This window comes from Tribolium castaneum, chromosome 9 (genome assembly GCF_031307605.1).
Source record: "Tribolium castaneum strain GA2 chromosome 9, icTriCast1.1, whole genome shotgun sequence".
NCBI lineage: Eukaryota > Metazoa > Arthropoda > Insecta > Coleoptera > Tenebrionidae > Tribolium > Tribolium castaneum.
Window position 1 is genome coordinate 4,789,737 of NC_087402.1, and position 26,726 is coordinate 4,816,462.

Sequence of the window (26,726 nt, forward strand, 5' to 3'; positions counted from 1 at the left end):
AATTCAAACAAAATACCTGAATCACTTGCTCTAGTACGGAGAAACTTTGTGATGAATTATTTTTATATCGTCTGTCAGTATTTGGATAAGGAGAGATAAGTTGTGATCAAGGAAAGACAAGTGGAGGAGATTTCCGCAAAAATATTTGGTTATTTTTGTTGTAGTTTTACGAATAATTCATAAATTTTGTTCCTCCATCTGTAAAATCGGACTTGTGTACTCAAGTTGCAGTTTTTAATCACAAGATTTTAAATTTAAAACTTAATTAAAAAGTTAAAAATTTTAGTAAGTAAATCATCTTTTAATTTTATTTGGAATTTTTGGTACGGTGTGTTCAAAAAGTCTTTAGATCAGCTCTTGCTGTGGAATTTAGATTGACAGATTTTTATTGTCTTTGACAGATTATCGTTTTATTCTGTATTTTCGTATGTAATAATAGTTGATCTAAAGACTTATTGACAATGATTTATCAAAAATTATTCCTCTATGTGAAAAGGGGGAAAAAGGCGCCTTATTAATATCGATTTTCTGTCTCGTAGATCACGGAATACTTTAGATATCCGATGGTGGCGACCCCTATTACGAAGGGCTCATCCCCTCGCGTTATGACTGTCACATATGAATAAAGCTATTCTCAGTTGAAAAGCCCGACAAGCAATAAAAATTTTTCGAGCACATTATTCGATATCCCATTAAGATAATGATTAGTTTTGATTTGAAAGGGCTTTTCGCTAATGGAAAACATCCTCATGCAATCCGGCTTTAATCCCGTGTATTGCAGCAGTAAAAATTCGATAACGAAGTGAAACAATAATTTTAATAGGTTTCTCCCGGTTCCGCAAATTGATTTAATAAAATTCGCCAAAGTTGCCGAATTATGTAAAGCCAAATCCGGCTCGGTCCTGACAAAAGTTTTGTTTGGCTTGATCTTAATCTGAATGTAAAAGGAGTTTATGAGTCGGTCGCTCTATATTCGAGTCACATCCGAGAAACTCGCCTCTCTTTGTATTGAAAAGGGTTTTTCTCGTTAGACCGTAATTAAAATAAATCTACCGCCTAGAAATCCCAAGTTTTGAACGAGCTGCCAAATAACGCCTCTAATAACTCGGCCAACTTTTTCCCTAGCCGAAGATGGTGAAGTTTAAAAATTAAGTAATTTGCCTCGAACCGTCTGTTTTCCGGGCTTTCAACTTTTTGTTCAACTGACAATGAAATTAAATCTATTGATTGAAAAAGTTTCAGGATCTTTGCTCCGGGAAAAATCACGCGCTCGCATGTAAAATATTTCAGTCTGCGACGATGGAAATGACGCCGAACCGCATCCGGACCACAACTCGCTCAATTCTATTTTTCCAAATAAAACAGGGCGGGGTTAATGTGTTTCTACGTTTAGCTCACAATTGATACTAATAGTGCTTGATGAAAAGCGAGTTTGGGTAAATTGTCCATTTTAATTCAAATGCCGGTTTTATTGACAGCTGGAAAGGGGCCCCGAAATGACATTTCGCTATTCAATATGTAACAGCGAAACGTTTGTGTACAGATCAAAACAAATCAATTTTTTAACAATATTAAACCTTTATTCAACTCAGACAAAAATTACATTTGACAAAGCGCAAAACACATCTTAAAAAAATAAACGAAACAGGGCCAAAAGCCCGGGAGCCGCCAAAACAAAAGCATTAAACCCCACTCCTAGGCCCCCATTGCACAAATCCGAACTACAGGTCCAGCATTTTTTGCTCTCCGAATTTTGGCAGAGGGACTCAACCTCGAGACATCCCTTCAAGGTAGTGCCGCCTTTTGTATCTGAGAACAACTACCGTAAAATATTTATTTATGAATCGACGTTTGTACCTTTGGCAGTGAAGCATTTGGCATCGCCTTTAATGCAAGGTACTTCGATTTGAAACTTTTTGTCGCAATTTCCTCCAAGTTTTCCGCATCCGTAACACTTTTTTGCACCTTCGGCCAAATCTGCAATCCCAATTACATTATTTCGAGTTCATTCTCACCACAAATATTTACCAAGCTGGCCAATCACTAGGATTGATGCAAATGCGAGAATTACGATTCGATTCATGTCAGTTCGACTTTTCAGAAATATTTTTTGATAGTTGTGTAAATGACAGACAGTGCAGATGCTATTTTCAAAATTTTATGTTTTTGCGCTCTTGGCTTTGAGTTTTTTACGTACTTACAACTATTTATGTCCCGTAGATAGTTTATTTAAAACGAGTGATTATAGATTCTTCAAATAGTGTCGAAAAATGCTGGAAATGTAAGTCTTGGAGAGGCGACTGTCTTCTACAAAAAAATGTGATAGTACAGTTTTGTGAAAACAGTACTAAATGTTTGACCATTAAAAGCAAGTTTGGACAATATAAATTCACACTGGTTTGATGAATTGTTATTATAGTGAACTTTCTTCATGGTAATACGCGAAGATGTCAACGAAATGAAGACGACTGCAAAAATAGCAGCTTTAGTACTTGTTATTCGTGTAACGAAAATTTGTGCAACAGTAATGGATGTGAATATGTTTCTTCTAGTAAGTTTTTTTTAATATTAGGGTTTTTCATGGTGCTGTTAAAATGTTTATTATAAAAACGTACTTTTGTGTAATAAATACAATAAACAAGTTGAGTTTATTTTTTATTAACTTGATTTTTTTTGGTTAATTTTGGTTAAACACACTAATAATATTGTAATAAACAATATTTTGTTTCATTTTACTGTCTCTGACAAACTTTTACAATAATTTGAAAAGAATTCTCCCGGCGCATCCACCATTTTTGACTACTCATTTTACGGATTAAATGAATGTGTCTCAGGGCATATGTTTTTATTGAAACTTTGTGCAAGATTATTTTGTTTGGCACGTTCTTGCCGCTTCCAGCTCGGCCAAACATCAGGAAACGTCACTTCCGTTGTCGAAAACTTTTTCAATATTTACATCTCTCGTCCTCTTCGGAATAGTACGTCATAGCTGTAAATTTGGTCAAAGTTTTGCGTCGATAAGATATTGTTTCAAGAGAGTCGTAAATTCGTATCTTGTGACTTTTTCGCGTTGTTGTACCTTGATAGAGTGCCGATGAGGTCCATTTATAAATCGTGGTATTTTTGAATCGATTCGAATCACGTTTCGCACCTGTGTCGATCCTTGCAAGCGTCACGTTCTGTTTTCTTAATTGAGATGTTGAGTTATAACAAGCGGAATTGTAAGCGTTGTGATTAGGATCAAGGGATGAGAAAGTTGGACGTGATATTTTTATTGGAGCAATTTGCGTGTTTGTTGAAAGTCGGGGCGTTTTACATAAAAGTACAGCAATAAGAGGAGAGGAAAAAGTTTGTCCATTCCGGAGACGTTCAGGAATTAATACGCGAAAGTTGGATAGTAGATAAGGGAGTCTATCGAGACATTACCCGCGGGCTAACTGAAATAATCCCGACTCTGATATTTTGGAATTCGCATCGAGACCGGGAATTTCCCACCGCGTGCGCAAATAAACATTTGTTTTATATACGTTCCCTTAAATCAGTTGTGATTTTTATCGGGGAAACTTTCGAGCATTAAAAAATTGCCGAGCGAATTTTTTTGTTTGTTTATCAGACCGATGCTATTGATTGAGTCGAGTAGCGAAAGAGCAGTTCGAGAATAATGAGATGGCTTGAGGGGGAACATTACCGACGAAAACTGTCGCATTCTTGATTTCGTCGACTCTCTTATTCTTATCTAGTCGCACAGATAAGCGCCGAGATTCCCCTATTGATTTCTCTGATACAACCAACCTGCTAAATCGCACAATTTTAAACTTCGTTACTCTCGTAATGACCCACATTCATTTTACGATCGCATAAACATTTTTAACAGGAATTTATTACGGCGAGTTTGCAAAGAACGCTTCTAATTAGAAATCGAAACTGCTTACTTTACGCGAAAATTTTTACATTTATTGCAGAAAGGAATCTTTTAATGAATAGTTGGAAATCGACTCCCGTGCTTTATTAAATTCTCCACTACTATCATGCACAAAATAAAATCAAGACGGGAATTCCCTCGCATTATTTTTATTACGACGTGATTGCAGCAGCAAATTCCCCGCTGCTTGAGATGACTTTGAGATATTTTCTGTTTACTCACTGGCACAAAGCTCGTTCCAATAATCTAGTAATTAGTAATAAATGTATCATGTTATGTTTCCAAGTTCGGGAAAGGCTCATCTGTGTGCATAGTTAAAAAATGAAAAGTCTAGACAAAAAACAGTTGCATTAACGTAATAATAGTAACCTGGAAAATTAATACGTAAATGGAAATCTGAAAATAGCCTCGTTAGCACGGCTCAAGTTCATTACAGCCCAACATCGAATCTTGTAAAAAACGCAAATAAATAAAAACGCCGGCTTATTTCGTAAATTTTATTGTCCATCTTTACAATATAAAAATACACTCCTAATTAAAATATTTACAAGTAGTGGTAAATGCACATGAAGATTATAAATACCGCCTCAGTCCTCACCGATTTCCCTCACATTTATTTACACAAAACTGTACAAGGATCGTCCACCGCGACCGCACGTCACTCAGCCCACGAAGGGATATCCGGGATAGGGCGCCGGGAAGAATCCCGGGAAAGCCGTGGGTTGTACGGGCACCGACGCCGTCATATACGTCGTTACCAAGCTGGGTACGACTTTCGTGGAGAAAATCGTCGTATAAGCCGTCTTAGCCCCGAAAGTCAGCTTGAGCACCTTGCTATCAGTTTGCGTAACCAAAGTGCTTTGGACCACGGGCGACGAAGTGACGGCGAATTGAGCCGCGGGAAACAGGGGATTCACCGGAGGGATCGGCGGGATTGGCAGCGCCGGGGGCGCCAGGGTGCTCGTCCCGAACTCGAAATCCGTCTTCGTTACGGTCCCCAGGACCTTGGAGAGCGTGCTCAAGACGGTGTTTCCCCCGTTGACGATCGGAATAACGTGGGATTCGTAGACGGTTTCAATTTTGAGGACTGGCTTCGAGGTCGTGATGACCTGGCCTTGGGCCGCCGCCGGGTTCAAGAGCCTCAAAAGCGCCAATTGTTGCAGCTGGTCGGGGTTCAAGGCCGGGGTTTGGGGTTCGCTCAAAACCGGTTTCGATTTTCCCGTTTTCGCTTTCTGGATTTCCGGAAGTTTGGATTTGTCGACGTCGGAAATATCAAAATCGGATCCAACTTTAGCCAAATCCAGATCCGGGGGGAAACTCCTTTTCAATTGTCCTTCATCGTCCTGATCGTTTTGGTCGCCAAACTCCAACTCTAAGTGGAGCTCTGACCCCGCCTCATCCAAATGACTGTTGAACTCTTTCAGAGTTTTGCTCGGAATGAAATGATAAGCTTCCATAGGTGGTAAAGTCTTCGTTGCCGTCACTAATCTCGTTATTAGATACGTTTGAACGAGTGTTGAAGTGGCTGTTTCGTTGCCGCTGTGAATGACGGGTAGGATATGAGTCTTGAGCATAGTTTGAGTCGTGCTGAATGTCTCTGTGAGTGTTTCCAAGGGCGGGGTTTGCATGTCGGATGCCAGATAAATCGGTGGTAACGTGGCAACACTCGAATCCAGGAAATTATTGTCTTTGTAATTGCTTGAAGTGGCTAAAATATTTTCCGTTAATGGCTCGCTGCCTGACGGGGAGATTGTGGCTTCGGGAGTGTTCACCAGACTTTTTTCAAACGTAGACGTGACGGTTATGTAACGGGTGTTTTTCACGTTGCCGGCCTGCAAAAAGCCAACAGATGGTTAATGAAATATCACACACTGGAGGGGAAAAACGAGAAGAAAATAGAGAATATTTTTGGTTAAAACAGCGTTAACTATCTTGTTTTATAAACAGAAACAATCGTTTAAAAAAGAAAAATCAATTGTAACAATTTCTTTGCACATTTTGTTTTATTATCCCGGCGCCTCCACCAAAATTGCGCCTCTTAACACTTGAATTTTTTACGCTAAAATCGTCCCTAATATGGCACCTTGACCTTAGCTGTGTTTTTATTACCTGGAAGGTGAAGGGTGACTTGATGGTGGCAATCTCGTAATAGATATCTTTAAAATCCGGCGGCGTGGAAATTTCCACCTTGAGCGTTTCGAGCGGGAACGGCGTGTCGAGTTTATTTTCGGTGGAGCTTTGATCGTCAATAATTGAAGCAATTGATTCGGATCCTTCGAGTCCGTCGACGTCGTCGGACCTCGCTTGGGGCGTAACGACGTCGTTGAGTGCCGGAGACACGTCTTGCAGCGTCGTCGGCGTCGTTCCGAGCGTCTCGTTACCGGAGTCATTGTCGTCGTTTTGCTTCCTGATGGTAACGCGAGGCTTGGGTGTCGTCTTGTATTGCCATCTGCCAGGAGAGCGATTCAATTTGAACTTGTAGAGGCTTGTAGACGCGGAGATTTGCTCCACGGTCGAGGTCTGCACTTTGGGCTTGTAGCCGCGGCGGCTGTAGCCCCCCGAGCTCGAGGGCTCGGTGCTGGGGCGCTGCTGCTTGCGGCGGTTCTGGTAGCGCTTGTTCGACGAGGTCGTTGCTTCTTCACTGTGTACAGAAGGGCGTGATGTTGTAGTTTTTCTGCTACTCCGACCGTATTTGTGAGGTCTGTGTGAGGTGTTGTGTCTGTATTTTATTTACAAGTGTTAGTGCCGTGTGCTCATGCAATCGTGCATTTGAAATATTCATAGCGGTTGCACATTTTGGGATGCCGGATGGAAAACGCCGAACAAATTAATTAGGAATTGCGAGGAATATTTACTAAACAACATTTCATACACATTTACAACTGAATTTAAAAGCATTACATACAATTTACTTTCCAATATAGAATTATTCAGAGTTTAAAATTGCTGTTTCAAGAGTAATATATCGGAATTCACAGTAAATTACAACCAGTATTTCGACCACACCGCATTTTATTTCATCAAATACAAAATTTTGTTATCGTGACCATAATGTCTTAACACGTTATACTGAATTCTTGCGTACAAATTTCGCGTACTTTTGGTTTTATTCCTACGCACAGTTGTCAAAATTAATTGCCAATTTTTAATTTACGATTTTACACCGTGGCGCTTCATAATTTCGTGTCAGAGCCGGCAAAAAACATTATCGATATAAACAAAACCGTTTCTTCCGTTTGCAATTAAACCGAATGAATATTTCAAATTTTCATACATTGGAATTTTTAGTGGATCACCGAATGCACGCTGCCATTATCGCAGGTAATTAAATTTACAGACTGTATGGAATGTCAATAATTAAAAGTTAACAGTAATTGCCATTCCAATTTTTGATTTACCGCCCGAGCAACGCGCACTCGTTGGATGCATCCACTCCAACTCACTTGGAATTCCTCGCTTGGTTCCGTGTCCGTTGCGATTTCTTCTTGGCATGTTGCACTTCCTCGCTCTCCTCCTCGTCCTCCTTCTGTCTGTTTTTGAAGCGCGGCTTGAAAGTGGGCCCTGCCGGCTTCCTCGTCGATTTGATGGAATTCGACGATTCCGCCGCTACAATCGTCTCCTCGATGGAGCCCGCGGGAGTTGGCTCCAAATGCCGATGATGCTTGCCTTTCCCCAACGAAGGGGCGGCTGTTTTGAGAATTCGCAACGTCGGCGACGGACTGATCTTGGCTTTCTGCGGATTGTGGATGTGCGAGGTGCTCTGGAGGACTTGGGCGTATTTTCCAGAGATGTAGGTCCCAATCACGCTAGTCTCGTGGATAGTCGTCGTGCCGTCCTTTACGACAGTTCCTCCTAATTTCGTGACTAATCCCGTCGGGTGTAATGAGTCCGGACGTTTGTTTTTTGGCTCAGAAGTCCGAGGCTTGAGATGGAACTTTGAGCTGGGTTTCAGGTTGATGACTTTGTAGGTTTCTTCAACAACTTCGGACGGCTGACGGGACAGGAAGTCATACTCGGGCTCGGCGATGTTGTTGCCGAGGATAACCGCCGGCTCCTCTTCGGTTTTAACCGATACAACGCTACTAATCGCCTTTTGCGAACTTGTGACAATCTCGACTTTACTGGAAAGCACCGGAGGACCACTCACGACCTCCACTTTTGTTATAATACTCGGGGAAACTTTCGTACTCGGTTTGTCCTGACTTGAGGTCTTAACTTCGACTTTACTCGAAATTATTTTGGCTTCAGTCTTGCTCGGTTTTATTGTGACTGGTTCTTTTTTCGCGATTGGACTCGTATCGATTACGCTGTTCGAGGATTCTTCTTTTGGCGATTCTGGAACTGGGAAATTGTAACTTTGTTTCCTCTCAAATTCACAATACCTGAAACAGCGGCGCTTTGTGGCGAGAAAACCATGACAGTGTTTCCGATTGTAGTGGTAAAGTCGAGGAAGCCATAGACAGTTTGAGTGACGTAATTTCCCTGATTAACTGCTGGGGGGAGGGAGACTGACGAGGGATTGACGAAGACGGGACCATCCGATGAAACGAAATTCACTGAAAATATCAATCTTTTTAATTATACCGGCGGAAATGTTGCACGATATTTCCGAGAAAAGTTTATGAAATATGAGCGACGGAAGTTTGCCCGTTTTCATAGCTCTGGAGAACCATTTAAGAAGTTTACTTTTATATAAGCTCCATACAATCACTATAAACTCGCAGTGTTCATTAAGACGGCTTTGTAATCGGGAAATAGTGGGGGAAGCGCTCAGTCAATTATAATCGAGTGGGCTGGGCGCAAGTGGTGGGGACAAAGCTACAAATAAAGAGGTCGCGTTTAATAGCGGTCAGTCCAGCAAATCGTGTTGTCAATCATTTCAGCTCCAAACATCGTGTTTAAATATCTGTCACGGGTTTGTTAAATTTGCTCATTAACTTTGAATGAGCCGATGAAAAATGTTCTCCATTCCGTTCGGGAATTCAAAGATATGAAATCAGTTTATGAAATATTTATTCGTAGCGCTATCATTTTTAAATTGGGATTTCTCTTTGAACCTCAATCAAGAATCGCAAAAAAGCGTAAAAGCCGTGCTTTCACTATTGAAACGGAACAAATTATCCGCTTTTCAGATATTGTTTTATGTCTAGATAAGCTGAAAACTATCAACTTTTCCTGTTATTCCATTCGGCTTCCAGTCGGCTGCATCTCATTTGTCCTAAAAACTCGCATGCGGCTTAAATCTCTTCCGCTCCGATTCGATGGCAAAACTTTGTTCCTTATCATAACCGTTAGTTTCAGTGTTCGTAAATAAAATCGTTAATTTTTTAATCACGACCGGATTAAGCTTTTAGCGAAGGAAAAGTTCGAGAGTGCCATCGCTCGACTAGAAAAATCGAGGGGCGGCATTATGAGCTTAACCAAATAATTCAATTTAGGAAGTGATGGGGAAAAGCTGAATAATTGCTATGAGAGGAAAATGAAGATTAAGCTCGCGCTCGGCCAAATTGAGATAATGACCAGTTTTCAAGAGATGGGCACCGGATTTTATGGGTCACGTTTCACTTTAGGACTCTGCCACCCCACAAATGATGAATTCGATGAAATCAATAAGTGACCATATTTAGAAACGCCTATTTAGGGCAGCCATAAATAATGCAACTCACACGTGATGAAATATTCTTTAATGTTTTATAAAACGATTTTTTCGCATAATTAAAAAAGTTTCATGAATAACTCGTATTAGGTTTAGTGTTTTTAATCTACTCGACCGTGCACGAAAATAGAGAAAATTCCGCTGAAATATGATAATTTTCCATTTAACATTATTTACTTTGTCTTGACCAAAAAAGCTTTTATGCGGAGTTTTTCCGGTTCAATTAGCCCGTAATTTATCACGTGTAAAAGCGAATTTGTATACAAATCTAAATGTTCGCTCAGCAATTCTCAACAAAAAATTCTTTCCCTCGCTATTGCGGATGTGTCGTTTAATACCTTCTTAAATTAATAATTCCCTACGTCTCTGTTTTATCTTCTTCATCGTTCTCTCAGACAAAATATATGGTCGGAGAGAAAACACGACCTAGTAATTTAGTCTAAAGCAAATTGGATTAAACTTAATCAAATATTTCAGGTTTCCGTTTTAATTAAAGAAATTCGCAGTAAGCTGGAAGCCAAATTTATGCGAAACATTTTCATCTTTTGGTCTTGCTATTACGAAATCATAATCCAGATTAATGCCGGCATAAAGGAAAAGCATTACTTTGGCTCGCTACCGAAAAGTAGTGACAAGTCTCAAACCTACTCAAGAAAAACAAGCAAATAAAAATGAGTTTTATAGAAAATATAATTCGGGGGTAAAGACACTATAGATGTTGGCGGAATCGGATCGGGGTCTTTCCTCCGTTGGCATAAATTTTCGTTTGTAAAATTGGACGTGAACGAATGGGATTTAAACGATTCGGGCGTTGGTTCGTAAGCAAAACAATGTATTGAGACGTATTTTTCTGGTTCTTATAGGAAACGAGTGCCATAAGTCTCTCGCAATATGTGATCCGGATTTCAGGCGCCGGCTGTCAAGAGTCGGCTGAAAACACGGCTTTCGTACCGCAGCAGCAAGACCCCACGTCTGTGTTTAATTTATAACGCCACCTCTGCAACGTCACTCCGAAAATTATTGCCCTTCCTATCGCCGACGCTGCTGAATAATGATTTTTGTTTTATCGCCACTAAAAACGGAAATGAATATTCATCCCATCCGAAAACAATTCCTGTTTACGATAAGTAGCAGACCGGACTAATCCGGGGCGATTTTTCGCCGTCCCTCTTCGCATTAACGACCGCTTCTGCTATTAATTATAAACTTCATGTCTTGCTTTCATATGTTGTTAGCGAACTTTCAAATTTAATCAGGCGTGCGAGCAATAAAAACCAGAATACTGACACGGGTCGGACGGCTGCGTCCGAAAGCTCAGATTAACTCTAATCGCATGATCTAGTAATTGATCTGCATTGTGGACCCGACTTTGGGAAACCATCATTCTTGATACCGCGGCGCTGCGAGCATTTTCATTACTTACAAACCCACATGTTTACGTTCTTCGCGGATTTTTTCCTTGCATTAATTATCTATCACAATATTGCAAGCTGACTCACGTTTCATTAAACCTTGACTTGTAACCCCATTAATGTCAAACGCTTTGAACGCAGCTCAACGCTTGATTTATCGACGAATTGAAAGAAATTTATTTATTGTCAAGTGCGTGGCGCAACTGAAAGCACGCCCTCATATCTAACACCCATTGAATCGGGGCGATTTTTACTAAGCAGATCTGAACCAATCGACTTATTTGAATTTTCATCGGAATTAATGTTTTATTTGGGCCTTTGCGCGCACCTGGGATTTAAGATGAGTTTTAACTTTTCAAGCCCCTCATTAGAGATTTAGACGTAACAGATGTGTCTCTTTACAAATAATAGATTTTGGAATTTTCATTCGTGTCGCGGCTCGATTTATTCAGCTTGTAAATAAATTAAACGTTGGGATTGATAATAAATATCAGAAGGGCGCAGTCACAAGAATAACGTTTGTGCTTCGGTTACAAATGGCCGATTCTAATTATGTTTAGATGAAGCGATGCATGAAACCTGGTGATGTTGGTTGGAAATTGTTATTATCCTGGAAGTGCTGCCAACACATCATGTTTCGTTTTGTTCGGAAATTGATTTAGGGAATTGTGCGATAATGTGTGAAAGGGCCAAGCCTTGACCCTTCAGAAAACCCTGAATAAAATCGAGATTTTGAAATTTTGGCTCAATTAACTGCGTTTGATCCTAATTAATTAGTCAATCATTGGCCTTGCATTGTTCGGAATTACAAAAGATTTAATTATTTTTTGGGTTAATGATTATTATTTAAGAGAAGAAAGTGACGCTCCTGTTGAATTCTAATAAGGTGATCTCACGAGTTTTCAAAACAATAAAAAACCACTCAAGGATTAGCGTTTTTTGAACTCTTTGTTTTGATGGAGAAAAAACATGACACTTCTAATGCCAAATCAATTAAATCATAATTGGAATGTGTGTTCTAGTTTTTTGGGCAAGGTTTAAGGCTATGGAGATATATTCTCTCAGTGTTCACCTTTTGTGTCTCTCGCAGGAATGCCAATATCTGCAAAACGGCCCCACGGTCATAAATTAATGAAAACAAGAAGAAAATACTCGTAATGTGGGCTCAGTATAAAACGTGGACATTAATAACATGGCCGTATGTAACGTCAAAAACAGAGCCCTCGAGCTCAGGTGACTGTCTCCACTTCGATTTATGTCTAATGTTTGCAAACAATTCGAAAAATTGTTACTTGAACTTGATCTCGGGTCGAATATTCCGGACAAGGCTGGTAAAGTAAGCGAAGTGAACGCTCGCTGGAGTTTAATGCATTAAGACGTATGAACACAATGTTACTCAATTAAGACGATAAACCAGAAACAGATTGCATTTTGCCTGAACAGGTTTAATTGTCTTCGGTGTATAAAGTGCAATTAGTCTCAAGTGCACGAACTCCGGCATATGGAACAATTTATATGCTCGAACCATTTAAACTTAATGCGATAAATAAGCAAGAAACCATTGCAGACACTACCCGAATCCAGAATTCAGACTTAATACACTCGGTATACACTCATGTTTATCAGTGAACACTTGAGAACGGATTTTTCTAAATACAGCCAGCCACTTGCAAGACCAGATTTGGCACCCAGAGATAAGTAATACCTCCCGGAAAAATTATTTTCCGGACAGGCTTTTAAAATCCGGTCACGACGCCAGGCAATTGGTGTTAAAACATAAACGAGGTGAAAATAAAATAGTAAAAATGTTTATAATATTTCAGTCGAAATACGTGCAACTGAACTGCCATTAAAAAGTGATAATAATAGCAGTTTTAAATAATAAAATTTTATCTATTTTTCATATCGCTGATAAATAAATTAATTGTTTGTTTATTGTTTTCCGATAAACGCCCAGTACAGCTGGCCTGGTCTCGAAAGCTGGGTTTGCTTGCGTTATAATATAGTAAAATTTTCGTAACAATAAAGTCGAAAATAGAGTAATAACGAAATTATGCCTTTGTTTACTGTCCGATTTCCTTAGTCATTTGTTCCGCCTTTTATCGCCGCGAATGAAATGCACGCGTTTATTGATTAAACCCTCTGCAATATCGCAAACCGCGAAATGGAATGTTTGGTTCGATTCCGGTGTGATTCTTTCCCTCTGCACAAAAGCTCGCTTTTGATAAATTTCACCCAAATGAGCGGATGATTAAAAAGTGTCGTGGCATGTTTGTTAATAAAGTAACAGCAAGGGAACGCCGCAATTGGATTATAATGAACGAAAATAATTGCGTCGGGCGATCGATATGTTTGATTTTCATTTTACGTTTGTTGTCATTAATAAAACGATGATAAGAGTGGGTGTGGAGGCCTTGCAGTAACGGTGTGTGTCGTAGTGCAACCGACCCAAGGTTAGCTGTGTTTATGGTCTTCATGAGGGATTTTGTTACAAGGTAACGGGAACAAGGTCCCACTCTGGAAAAATGCTGAAACGAGTCCCCGCGTTTAAAAATATTACCAAGGAAGGATAGCGAACGTGAGATTCGCAACAGATGACGGCAAACTTTCGGGATTTTTACTAAGTTACGGAGCAGTTTTTTTGTCTTCTCGGTCGAATTGCACCGAGTTATTTCCGATATTGGGGGATTAAAACAAGGGAGGAAATTCAGAAAAACATAAAATATGCAGGCGGTGAGAGAAGGCATCCAAAATTGGGACACCCGTTTCATGTGTCTTCCCGACCTAAAGAATACAATAAAACTCTTGTAAATAATACACGGACGTATTTATTTATTGAAAGCACTGTCAGAGAGGTTATTGCATTGATTCGGCGATTATTAATTTTGGATATGATCTCGTTCTGTCTGAAATCAAATTTCATAAAATTGTTTATTATTCAATTTCCACATTTGTATATTCAGCATGCTACTTTAAATTCTTCGTCCTTCCTGCTCACAAATTCGTTTACTCGGTCGTAAATCCGCCAAATTTAATTCCTTGCAATTCCGTTTTCGTCACTGTTTTTTTTTACGAAAACTTTCTTCCCGATTGTCGCGATTTAAAATGTTATTCGAACACGTGTGAAAACGCACGCCAAAAACCTCGCTTTCTGTTCCTTTCCACTCTTACATTATTTACTATCCCATAAATCTGAGCCCACATGTACCTAAGATGGGAAAGTTTACCGCGACTTGAGGGAACTGTAGAATTTATAAATCATAAAAAATCTAAAGTTTTTACCGAGCATAACCGACTTGCTTTCAACGGAATAGATGTCGGAGGATTAAGTAGAAAATTCAATTTTCTTCACTCCGGGAAAGTTAGGCGGACAAAGGCGGAATTTTTACACACGGATTTATTTACTTTTTTCATAAATGACGATTGTGGTTGCGTGGATGCCGCATAATTAGTTCCAGCTCCACCGGCGTGGTGCATTTTCATTTCGTGCGGCTGGCAATATCTTATTTCGAATTAGATATGAAGCCATAACCGCCGAATCTGTTCAGGTTTTAATAAAATCGTTGCAGCAGCGGTTAAAAACTGCAACATTTGTGTACATTAGGAAGCCGAGCATGGATAATATGAAAAATAAACGTACATTTCAGCAAAATTCGCGTATCGAAGTTGGCGCGGCTTTATTGCATTTCCGTTTCAGAAAATTTTTCGGAAAAACCGTAAGGTAAATTCTCGCCCCACAATTAAAACGCGAAATTCACTTCCAGTTCAATGATTAAAAAGAGAAACGTGGAGTTTTCCAGCACATAAATATTCATGCGTTTGCTCAACTTTAATTCAAACGGATGTCATTCTTGTTTTGTGTTAATATGAAAGCCGCGATCATTAAGTATGAAGTCTCAATTCGTTACATAAATACGAGCAAAAATTATTCTACCCACCCGTAAATAAGCAGCAAACCAGGGAGAAGAGGCGGCGATCCATCGTTGCGATTCTACACCACGCACATTATCCGGGGACCAGAGTCTGGAAAAAAATTGATTTTGAGTAAAGTTTGCAAACAAGGAGACTCTTCGTGCAGTAAATTAAAGACGTTTTGCCGGCTGTGCAACAGTTTCATTTCGGGGAAACTTCGCGAACATATATTACGGAATAGTTCGCATAGAGTTGCACTGAAACGGATAAATTTTCAGCATTTCAGGATAAGAAACGCACTAATTTGGAGAATAGAGATATCCGTTCAGCAGGAATGAGAAATGAAACAAAAAAAAATAGAGATAAGAAACAGAAAGGAAGACAAATGGACAAAAGCTTAAAAAATATAAATAAAGAATCAAACTTAAAATTCACACGGTCTGGAAGATGCATCACTTTTCTCACTAAATTAACTCCAGCCTCATGTCACAATGGATACGAGAATTTTTAAGGAAAATTTCTTATCTAAAATAATGTGAGAAATTCAAATATCATTCTGAAACGTCCATTTTCTATTCCGAAATGATGTAGTCGGATATGGCCAAGAGATAAAATAAGAAATATTTTATATATTCCGGGAGTTCTGAATAAAGTCAAACTGGAAAATCTGAAATACTGAAATAAACCCAAACTTAAAAACCTGAATACTAGAATAAGTCGAGCCAATTTTGCAAGCCCAGCAGATACGAGTCTTGGAATTAGTCAGCGCATATTTTTGAATCAATGAAAACATTTTTTGTGTCCCAGACAGCCATTACAGTTGACACAGCAACAATGGTTAATAAAAGGCGCTTTTTTGACCGCGAAATGGAATTTGTTGCGCAACGGTCACGCCCGATGAAAAATCTCTTGGTCCCTCCCTAGTATGTTAATGTCCTTTTGTCTCCTTGAACTTGTCTGTGCGTAAAAATGAATAATGAATTTCTCGTGTCTTTGCCACGTGATGTGCTCCCGTATGCCGTAAGAGCTCGCCTAAAGGACGTAATTCGAGCAATTTGAAATCCTTAGTGATTAACTTATCCGGTTAGGACTAATAATCTTGTTTTGATTTGAGGAATTAGTAAACTTCAACCTTGTTTACCGTTGAAGACGTTGCCTGTGTGGATTCTCCGTATCCGGCCTAAGCATGTTGAGCAAACTGTCATATCGATCGCGTTATTTCGTAAACTCCCAACTAATTATCGCTTGATTTATCCCCAGCCCGGAATTTTTGATTTTCCGCCAAATCTCACTTTCAAATTTACTTTCTTATTATTCATCGAGTTTGCGGAATTGGACCGCTCTTCGCGATATGACCAGCCATCTTCAATAACAATCTTACTTTATATTTATCGAGGGGCCGTTCGCTTTTATTGACACATAGTTTAAAAATATCTCTTCAATAATCTCCGAGCACGTAGCAATTTTAAGATGGTTTGCTTTTGCAACGCTGCAAGACCCAGCCACTGGAGACTCTTAAGAAATGTGAAATATTGTTTTAACGCTCCTTTCGGAGTCGAAACTTTTTTTTACTTTACGGCAATCATTAAGTTTTATGATACGATGCTGTCACATCTTTTCGAATCTCGAACCGAGAGAGCCAAAAAATACGGATTGGAAGAGTGAAAAATGGGACGAACAATTGGATCGTTATTTTTACGGATTAAAATCGAGGGAAAAGAAGCTGAAAAGATGGTAAAGCGGAGAGACAGACACCTGATTTGTCCTTCAATTTAGGCTTCTTGTTGCTGTTTCTTTGACCCATTCCATCAGAAAATATCTCAGCCGTGTTTTCTTATTTTTATTTATTTATACCCGGGTATGTGAGACATTCCTCAAACCATTTTAGACACAAAATTAGGTGTATTACTGTTAATTATTCCGCTTTGGAACTTTCTTGAATTTGTTATTTTTACATAAATTGCACATAAACCGAGGAATTCTAGTTGCAAAATCGGGCTAATTCGTGGCTAGAAAGCGTCTTGTGAAACGAGGAAGATGGTTTTCCTGAGACAAAACGAGAGAATGGACACAGACTCAATTACTTTTTCTGTTTACGCTTTAATTTTCCAATCACATAAAATTATGTAAATCAATTATGTTTCAAAACACATGACATAATCGTTCGGAAATTAAATTTTTCGCCTAGCGGACAAAAATGGGAATATTTTCCTCGTAATAACATCCTACCACACTATGATTACGATAATCGTCTTGTAATTTATCAAGAAACTCTCCTCGGGATCCCTCAACTTTCACCTCTGGTGGATCTCTCGTGGATTGTTATTTTTCGAAAAAACCTCTATTAAAGTCTCTTCCTCAAGGACGCTCGAATCGAACTTGGGAAATTACCTGCCAATGAAGAAAAATGTGGAACTCGACTTTTCCACCGTAATTACAAGGGAAAATTATTCAAACGCGTACACCGGAGCTTCCGGTTGTATCAAACGAATTCTTTTGTGTGCTCAGTCCGTCAAAACGTTTCACTTACATTCCTCTAATTACCCAACAGATGAATTCATTCCGCTTTGGAAAAGGACATGTACCGCCCTAGGCAGAAAATGGGTTTTAATGCACCACAATTTGCACTTTTTATGCGAAATTAATGAACTGTTGAAAACTGCCGCGATCTAATTGCGCAAAAACTCAAATTTTAAAATTGGAACGACATTGGATGAAAAAAGTGAGTGCGTGCCACGTGACCGGAAAAACTGAAAATTGGAAATAAGGAAATTTAAGAACACGTCACGTGAAACTTTCCTAGGAATGCGACTGTTGCGTTTCCAATTTAATTTTATCTAAATGAGTGTTTCTAAAAACAGTAAATTACATTGCATCGTTTATACAAGTCGTAATATCAACAATACAAACTCCAGGACTGGAGAAAGAGCGATAAGCTACGATAAGCATGCAATTGTAGGTATTATAGTTAATATTCCGACAAAACCTTTGTGTACATGTAACATGATGGTCACTTTATTATCGTCTCTTAAGTAATTAAGAAATTGTTCCTACATTGTAGGGAATTGGAAACGTCAATACCAAACCAATTATCTTCCTCTGATGAAATAGGAGAAAAGCAAACATTAAATTTCCAATTTATATTAAAATCCGAAAGACAAATCATGATTTTTTTCTGATGCCGGGGCAGTTTTTGTCACATTATTGGTAATATTCGGAGGAGAAGATTTATCGAATCTATAGAAACAGTAGAAATATCGCAAACAGACCAAAATGATAAAGTATAGGAAAAAGCTTTTATTAGAGTCGAGCATTTCCTATCCCATAAAGGGAGTGCGGTCCTTAAAATGCAAATTCTGTCGAAATCCTAAAGGAATATGCAGTAAACTAAAGTTAATGTAATAGATGGTATCTCGCAGTCGGGAGCTATTGGTAGGATTCAAATTGGAATTAGGAATAGAAACGTTTCCTCGGAGTCGACATCGATTCGTCGTGATTTCACTCGAAAAACAAATTTCGGCAATTTCATAACGCAAACCGCAAAATAATTAATTTCGGCCAAAATTCGCCCGGCCTTGGTATCAATCTAAGAAGCATTGGCATGTTGAGATTTTACTTTCAATTCTGCCCATAGCAGATTGTAACTTGCACTATAATTATTTTATAATCTTCTTTGTTTTTGCACTTTGATTGCACAACTCGACAAATCCGCGTTCTTTATTCCCTCAATAATTTATTCGGGAATCTACAAGAGTGGTTATTATCGTAAGAGGATTTGCCCAAAAAGAAAACAATTTTCCAATACGTAAATAAAAATCGTGGCCCTTGAGGCCCTGATTCGATTTTGGTGCTTTGTTTCGTTAATTCAAGGCTGCGTTTTATGGCGAATTTTATTCGCACATCCGTTTCGTTCGTAATTACTTATTCTATTCACACATTTGGCATTGTTGATGAATCATAAAGTTGAAAAAACTATTTGTAAAGAATTTAATTTGCATGTGAACAGCACTGCCACTTGCGTCGGAATCAAGGTTTTTCCAAAATTCGTGTTTCCTTCGTTAATTCTCCGGACGTGAACGCAATCCTTTAGAAATATCTCTCCTGATTTGTTTGTTAGACGATCCTTTTTTCGAAACATTTCCGATTTCCTGTCACGTCTCACTATCGATCCGAGTCAGCAGCAAAGAAGAGATCGGAACCGGAAGAGCATCGATAAACACGCTAAACCTTATCACAATATAAAACACGAATATTTAATCTTCCCCTCGGCCGTAATTGTCACACGAGAAAATCGACGCTCCCTGAATATGTTAAAATAATTTCGGGAACAAAGCGCATACAAATGAATTCCTGTTCGATCTCGTTAAGAGCGCGATTAGGTCTGCTATTTCTTCGAATGTCACGACGTTTCCTTCCGCCTTAGTGCCTTTCAAGATATGAAACAGGAAGAAAATGGTGATTTAGATTCGCAGCGATAGCAAGTTTGCCAGAATTAGTCCTTTAGTCGGTGCAACGATCCATGTTATTCCAATTTCAATCCCTCTTCGAGCAACTTCTCGATAATTGTTGGGGGTTGTTGTTAATTTGCCAAATACCTCCAACTGTGGCGGGGACCCGATTGCTAGACATAACTCCCGAATCAAAGCCTTTGCTATTCCCGATTGATGACTTGCGAAGGAATTAGCTCCGAGCCAAGTTTATTACGCGAAAGAAAAAGTGCATTTGGTTGGAGTAGCGCCACGAATTATTTGAATTATTTCGTGTGTGGCTTCTGAATAAATAAAGGAAACAGATACAATCGCGCTTAATTGTGTGTTTGGCCTTCTTGGCTAAACAATTCAATTTTGCCTGACGTCACTTATCTTAATTTTAAGCAAATTAGCGAATTTTGAAAGTGTAATTTTTGCATTCGTGTTCCCTTTGTCTGCGGCCCGTAAAAAACCGTGTTCATTATTCAAATGTCAACTAATTATATCTGCCTTGACACTTGTAATGGTCACGTTTCGCCCATTTGAAAAAACTCTTCTCAAAGCTTCAAAATCGGTGTTAGTGGATTTGTTGTCCGTTTCACCTTTCGCATGAATTATCGAAATATCGTTATGCAAATAAGCTTGAACTTGGCCTTGTAAAATTCGCACCAGAGATAAATCGCTCTGGTCTAGACAGATCGTCTCTCTATTAATCACCCGCTACAAATCGCGCTTTCTGCCCTCGTCCCCCGTCCACGGGCCGAAAATCAATCAACCTAATCTGTATTTTAAGCATGACGTTCCGCCCGACTTGTTCCAGCATTTAAATAGGGCCGAAACTTTGAAGGGAGCGATTTATGTTGATAGTGGAGGCATTAAAGGACATGGCGGCGGATATTTAAATCTCCGGTGTTTCGGCGCCATTATACCGGCCCTAATCTAACTCACGCTCAGTGATTTGTAACGTTGGCCGGGACTATAATCTATACCGAATACTTTATTTTAATAGACGGTGGTCGGCGGCGGCGGCCGCCGCCGCCACCACCGCCTGCACAATACACAATACAAATGTCACCGAAACAATAGCCGAATGCCTAGGCTATCATTTATAAGCGAAAGGATCGGAGGATTTGCATTCGCGTGTTAACGCGACTCTCTGATCTGATAATGGTGCAGGATTTGTGGACGTTGTAGCACGTCGCTGACGACTAGTTGTGATGCGCATATCTGAGCCCGAAATCTCAGCGGCAATTATCAGGAAATGCCGCAGATGCAGGAAAAATCGCTAAGCACGACATATTTTGTTGCCCTGATGGGCAAGAGTGAGCAGAAATTTGCAATAATGTATTGCGACTGTCTTCGTTTGGAAAAGATTTTGCTCGTATAGTCAGTTTTTTAGGTAAAGAGAGTTTCCTTCTCAGGGGATATTAAAAACAAATTTTTTTCTGCTATTTATTTTCTGTACGATTTTGGCCTCTTGTAAATATAAAGAAACATCTCGTTCCGGCATGAATAATGCATAGCCGTAAAAATCAAAGCCGAAAGGCTGCGTACTTGTCCCGCATTAATTTTGATTTGAGTATTTAATTCGTGCAACCCTTTCGGGTAAATGCGATCTCGTCGGGGATTGAAGTAGTGTCGGTGCATTTAGCAACATGTGTGCCTTTTAATCCATTATTCCGAGCTGTCGGCTATTTATTGACTTTTTAACGTGTTCCCGAGCTTTTTGATTTGATGATTCCGGACTTGCTCCGGCTCTTTATTATGTAGATAGATGTTGGATTTAATTCTGTGTATTTACTAGCACCAGTGCTGTACGCCGTATGATATAATTTGCATATTTTATCCCGGAACGAGCGGGCACAAGTGCAGCCAATTAAAAAAATTAGTTTTGTTGGCTCGGTTCAGCCGAGGTCAATTCAATGGGCCCGTCATGCAAATGCTGTTGTCTCGAAATTTGGTAAAATCACCGGACGAAATAATTTTTGTTCTTGTGGCGTGTTCGGATACATCATTTCGCAATTTCGAGCCGCTGAATCGCGAATTAATTTTCGGTCTAATTACGTTTTAACAAGCCACTCGACAAGTCTGCATAATCAAGATCGAGGTGTGTTGATGGGAAAACGAGTGAGGACGTCGTCGGCAGTGACAACCAGCCATTCTCATGCAGATGCCAGAAAACAATCAAAAGGTTTGCATCATAAGCGAGACAAGCCGCCGACTCGGAATCACTTATGTCAGTGACATTTTCCAGCGAGTGATGATGCTGTTAGCCGTAATTTACTTCTTTCCGAACGGCTGCATCGCTCCTGATGCGATTACATGTCAGGAGTCCCTCGATAATGTAATATACTAATCTAAATCAGAACCCATCATCAACTTTAAAAGCTTCCCCAGCTACGAATTCAATTTCTGACCCTACCGACTGAAAGCTTTGGCCTCCAGTGATTCAGATTTGTCCTCCTGAATATGTAATATGTTTCGAAATTGCTACGGCCCGGACGACGCAAATGCAACAAATGGAAATGATGATCTCGATAAACATATTCCCAATCTTACATTCACAAAGACGAGCACAGAAAACATTTTACCGACACCAAATACCGGGCCAAAAACACCCATTCATAATTAGACGAAGAATGAAATAAAGCAATTATTTCAAACAGTAATTGTTCAAATTCGAGTTCAAGACAGTTGCCATAAAAACCAAGATAAAAGTAGGTACAGTCACGATCAAAAAGAATGACACCCTTAAAACCGCAAGATATGGTTAATATGTACGTTACTTTTTAAAGTAGCTCGACAGTTTGTAAACTGAAGGGTTTAATTTTAATCGGGCATTTGCTACCAGGCTCGGTTGGCAAGAGTGTCATTCTTTTTGATCGTGACTGTACATAGGGTAGTTTAAAGAATTTTGAATTTTATTTGAACAAAAATTAGAAGCAAATTCGTGGTGTTATCTTCTTATATTTTTTTCGTGAAAAAACAAAGGTGGCTATTTTTGTTTGGTGTCCGTTTAATTTTATTAAACAGCAATCTTCTTTATGCGACATTCGGCTAATGCGCGTCCTTTTCGTTAAAAGCGCGATATTAAAGTCCATTAATCACCGTCGTACCTTCGCGAAATGGCTGTTATTGTTTTCGTCGAATAGCGCGTTTATGTTTATTGCTCTATAACGTCGTGGCGAAATATGCGATGCGGCGGTTAAGCCGCGTCGATAACCTAACCGGATTTTTGTCGTGGCAATGGTGGCCATCAGCTAATCGAATCAAGATTAAGTCCGGGCCGGTTTCACTTAACCGGATGACAAGTTACAGGATCCACAGATGTTCGTAATTGAGTTAACCGATCCTGCAGTCCTCGTATTATGAATCTTTAATTAGCCGACCTAGGAATCGCATCCACGACGGCATTTGCATAGCGAAACCGATGCCAAAAGTGCCATTTACAAGACCCTAACGGAATATCGACACCGTGGATAAATTACAGATTGCCGTATTGGCGCTAGCTGAATTCGATTAATGTTGTTGTTTGTTTAATGTGTCGTTTATACCGTCCTGGCGTGTTTTATGGGGGCGTTATGTACGATTGTTTTCATTTTACGACCGCATTTTTAAATTTACTATAAAGCTAAATAACGGATAAACGCAACGAATTTGTTGCATTATTCACGGTTTTTATTGCACATTTTTATACGCGAATTTACACATGAATCGCTCCTATTCTACCGCCAATTTTCATACAAGAGTTTGCATCGATTAATTAATTCGTTGCTGAGTTTCTCGACTAACGAATTATTGACTGCTGAAGTCGGAGCTGTATTCTTGCAACTTTCAAAGTTAATCACGAGGAAACTTTACACGGAGATAATTTGCATATTGGAAATAAAATGTCGTCGGGGCGAAATTGAGTTCGAGAGATCGGTGCGCAAGCGATAAATTTGCAAAATAAAGCCAAACATTACAACCTCTTCGAGGTGGTACCACAAAATATTGCCTACAAACCAAAATGTTGCTTTTAGGAAATGTCAGCGTGCACTCGGGCTATTTTATTCTGCAAAATGGGAAACCATATCTTTGCGTTTGCAAATTTATTTAAAAATAATTTTCCACCTCACTAATCTAAAGCCCGATATCACCACCATGAAATATGAAACCTTCAGATATAAAACGCATAGACATATGCATTCCAAAGTAATATTTACGATCGCGCGAGTTATACACATTTTGACAATCGTAATTCAGTCAAACAGTGTGATTTATATCCAGCCATAACCGAATTGTTCTCTTCCTCGACACTCTTTCGCTCTCAAAAATCCCAACCCGTCACCTGGCCAATCGATAGCTCAATTTCCACAGATCACAATATTTTCCATTTAATCAGTTTAGATCAGTTCAATTTTAATTTTAATACTGTCACGTTTCGGCTTAAAAATGATTTAACACTAATAAAAGAGCTCGTCGAATGGAATTTATCGCCGAGCCCGATTTCAAACAAAAATCGGACACTTTTATTAATTCCAGTGGAACAAAACGCACCAAACTCACAATTTTAACGTCAGTGAGTATATAAGGACCGAGCACTTCCTTTTCGGCTTTGGGTGGAAAAATGTTGTTTTTAATTATCGTTTTGGCGCGCTATCGTCCTCGCCCGAGCTTAGGAAATAACGACGTTATTTCGCGAGGCCGTAAATAAAGAACATTACAGTTTAGTTTTACGGATTTTAATAAACCCTAAATACTGACGGCGAATGCATTTAAAAGCTCGGCTTTATGCGAAATTAATGTTAGACAAAAATACAGCGGCGCTTTCGAGCTTTTGGGCCGTAATTAGATACGTCTGACGTGTTTGATAAATACGCGGCCAGTTCGCGTGCTGAACTTTGCCAGAAAAGCTTTTATCATTTCGATCTGTTATCAGTGCATCCGCAAACACTGACAAATCACATATGCTAATCCCACTTTCGAAAATTTCGACCTCGACTTTTCAGCCAGAGAAGGAAAATTCTTTAATGGTGAACGCCTTTAATCAACTATGTAAATCGTTTAGATAACAGACTTATATAACAGTTACATAAAAATCAGACCGAGGGAAAAATAAATATTGACAATAATCAAAAAACATCAATATTTGTCGGAGAACAGAGCAGCTTCATTAGTGAGCGAACTTTTCCCTGAAATACGAAACGCCCCAACTTTTCCATAAACTAATATGAAAACGAAACAAATAATTGATAGACTTATTCTTAAAGAGCTTTTCTCTCTACGAAAACGTCTCGAATAACCCCTATCATACATTCACGACGCAATTATCCGTTTATCCAATTTAATTTCCATGAAACATGAAGCATTTTCGTGTCACCCATCTATATTTATTAAACTTGATAGTCTTTTTACAACAGGGAAAAAAGGCAAAAAGCTCTTTTATGTCCGTCCCAAGGCACGCGTTAAAATCACAATTAATTATAATGGCGCTTCAGGTGTACATGACGAGGAGATCGTCATTATTAATGACCACACCCCATTGCTTGTTATATGACAGTATTAAGGCGGAAACAATAGAATACATCATCGAATTGAGTGTGCCCCCATGTTTGGCTGTGTGGTGGCATTCCTCACTTTGTTCCATTGTCAAAGGACTCCTGTCACTGTTTACAAGATCGCGGTGCTCGTTTTTATGCAAATTCGGCTTCCTGGACCTTTGTTTTGCCTGTTTCAGATGTGCTCGACGATTATTATTCCTGCAAAGGGTTGAATTATCGCGATTTTCAAGACGCTATCCTCAAATCCAAAAAAAAGTCAATTTTTGAATTCTGTTTTTTATGCATGAGACGTGGTTTCGAAGATCAGAATTCAGGTGGTACGAGGAAGTACTGTTTGCCTTTCAACATTCTTTACAGCCTTGCGGAATAACAGAAAAATGTTTGTTTAAGTAATTGTTGGTCGTCAGGAGGTACTTGGTCTGAGTGCCCCTAACTCGTTTCATTAGTGTCTTCTGGTGAAAATTTTTTCGCTGGTGCATTCAATTGCTGTGAGAGCACATTAAGCCGTACAATAAACGTTATTGATGTCTCTGGTTGTGTCAGAAGAAGTAGGTCTTTGTTTCAGACGCATCAATTCCAAAAGAACAATGATAACGTAACAAATGGTTATGTTATTGTTGTTATCGAAACGAGCGGAATGATTCATTGCTCTTCTTACGTCATTAGTGAAATTGTTCGAATATGAATAATGTATGCGGAGAGATTGGAGCGACTTGAGCGTGTGTTAAGAGAGAGCCGTTTTTCGCCGGTTTATTGTTTAACGGGGTTTTTAGGCGGGCAGCATCCGAATTCGGTTTTGCGGATTGGATTAGATTATGAAGGGAATCATCGAATCGAGTAAACTAACAGAGCGTGAAGCTCTTACCAAATATTAGCAATAAGTAAAAGGGGCAATCGTTGCGTTCGCGATGTGTTTCTCCATTTATATCCCTTGTTTAATTTAATATCAAAATTCCCCAAGAGACTCGCCAATTTCCTGCGGAATACTATTTTACAAATATTAAAAATTCTTTTCAACTTGAAATATTGGATTTTTACCCTAACTTCAAACAGATTTTTTTATTAGCTGATGAAAACGCTCGCAGATTAATTTCAAAGTTGGACGTTATTCGCTAAGGGCCCACATTAAACATACGACTTTAACTCGATTTGTAGCACTGGGGAACAATTTTTTAACCTTCGATTGTTCAATCAAATTTACTTTACGACTTAATTAAGATTCCAGACCATTCCAATTTGCCAAACTCAATCAGAACGCCTCTGGCCACAATAAAACAGAGCCAGACTCAACCTAATTTTGAAATTTTCCGTGATTCGAATCGAATAGACTCATCCAAAAATCTCCCACTACAGCCAATATTTATTTAGGATGATTTACCCTCTCGTGTTTGATTTTAATCTCAATACAACTGCCACAATGATTCTTTTACAACAACATCCAGTCTTAAGTTGAAATAATAACGAAGGAAAGCCATTGTGCGGAGACCAATCGATTATTTTCCCGCCGCTCAAAGAGTGGCCATTGTTTCAGTGCGTAGGAAGAGTAAATATTGACAAGAAAAAAGTTTACTTACCAATTAGGGAGCCCCACAATGAATCAAAGCGAATTGAATTATTCCCGTTTCCTACCTGGAATTAGGGAAAAATAAATACGAATTTGAATCATCAATCATAGTTATAGCGTGTTGAGCACAGTCCATTACAAAATTAATTTCGGAAGAATTCCTCCTTGCAATTAATTACAGTAATGTAAATAGAGCCGGTCCAGTGATCGACTTTGACATTGTCCCGTCTTCAGAAAATCGGCATGTG

General features: G+C 39.2%; 2 protein-coding genes and 1 long non-coding RNA gene across 6 annotated transcripts in view; 1 reads left to right on the top strand and 2 right to left on the bottom strand.

The window, feature by feature from the left end:
* Nucleotides 1-1,558: 1,558 nt before the first annotated feature.
* On the bottom strand, nt 1,559-2,163 carry LOC103312666 (hypothetical protein). Its single transcript, XM_008193890.3, has 3 exons — nt 2,029-2,163; nt 1,858-1,977; nt 1,559-1,809 (listed from the first exon to the last, which is right to left on the bottom strand). The coding sequence occupies exons 1-3, from the start codon at nt 2,081-2,083 to the stop codon at nt 1,628-1,630; spliced, it is 357 nt and encodes a 118-aa protein (XP_008192112.1). The 5' UTR covers nt 2,084-2,163; the 3' UTR covers nt 1,559-1,627.
* Nucleotides 2,088-2,625, top strand: LOC135267107 (uncharacterized). Its single transcript, XR_010335399.1, has 3 exons — nt 2,088-2,193; nt 2,249-2,368; nt 2,420-2,625. It is a non-coding gene; the product is annotated as an uncharacterized LOC135267107 (long non-coding RNA).
* A 1,780-nt stretch (nt 2,626-4,405) lies between these two features.
* LOC663093 (uncharacterized protein) overlaps nt 4,406-26,726 on the bottom strand; it is a 30,878-nt gene continuing 8,557 nt past the window's right edge. Inside the window, exons 2-7 of one of the 4 annotated variants that reach the window (XM_008193894.3) lie at nt 26,489-26,543; nt 14,929-15,013; nt 8,305-8,478; nt 7,366-8,257; nt 6,032-6,641; nt 4,406-5,754 (exon numbers count right to left, since the gene is read on the bottom strand). In XM_008193894.3, the coding sequence (XP_008192116.2) occupies nt 4,585-5,754; nt 6,032-6,641; nt 7,366-8,257; nt 8,305-8,478; nt 14,929-14,971 (2,889 nt within the window). In that variant the 5' untranslated portion in view covers nt 14,972-15,013; nt 26,489-26,543 and the 3' untranslated portion in view covers nt 4,406-4,584. Of the gene's footprint in view, nt 5,755-6,031; nt 6,642-7,365; nt 8,264-8,304; nt 8,479-14,928; nt 15,014-26,488; nt 26,544-26,726 lie in introns of all 4 variants that reach the window. The other 3 variants (XM_008193895.3, XM_008193891.3, XM_008193893.3) reach the window with 3 other exon arrangements.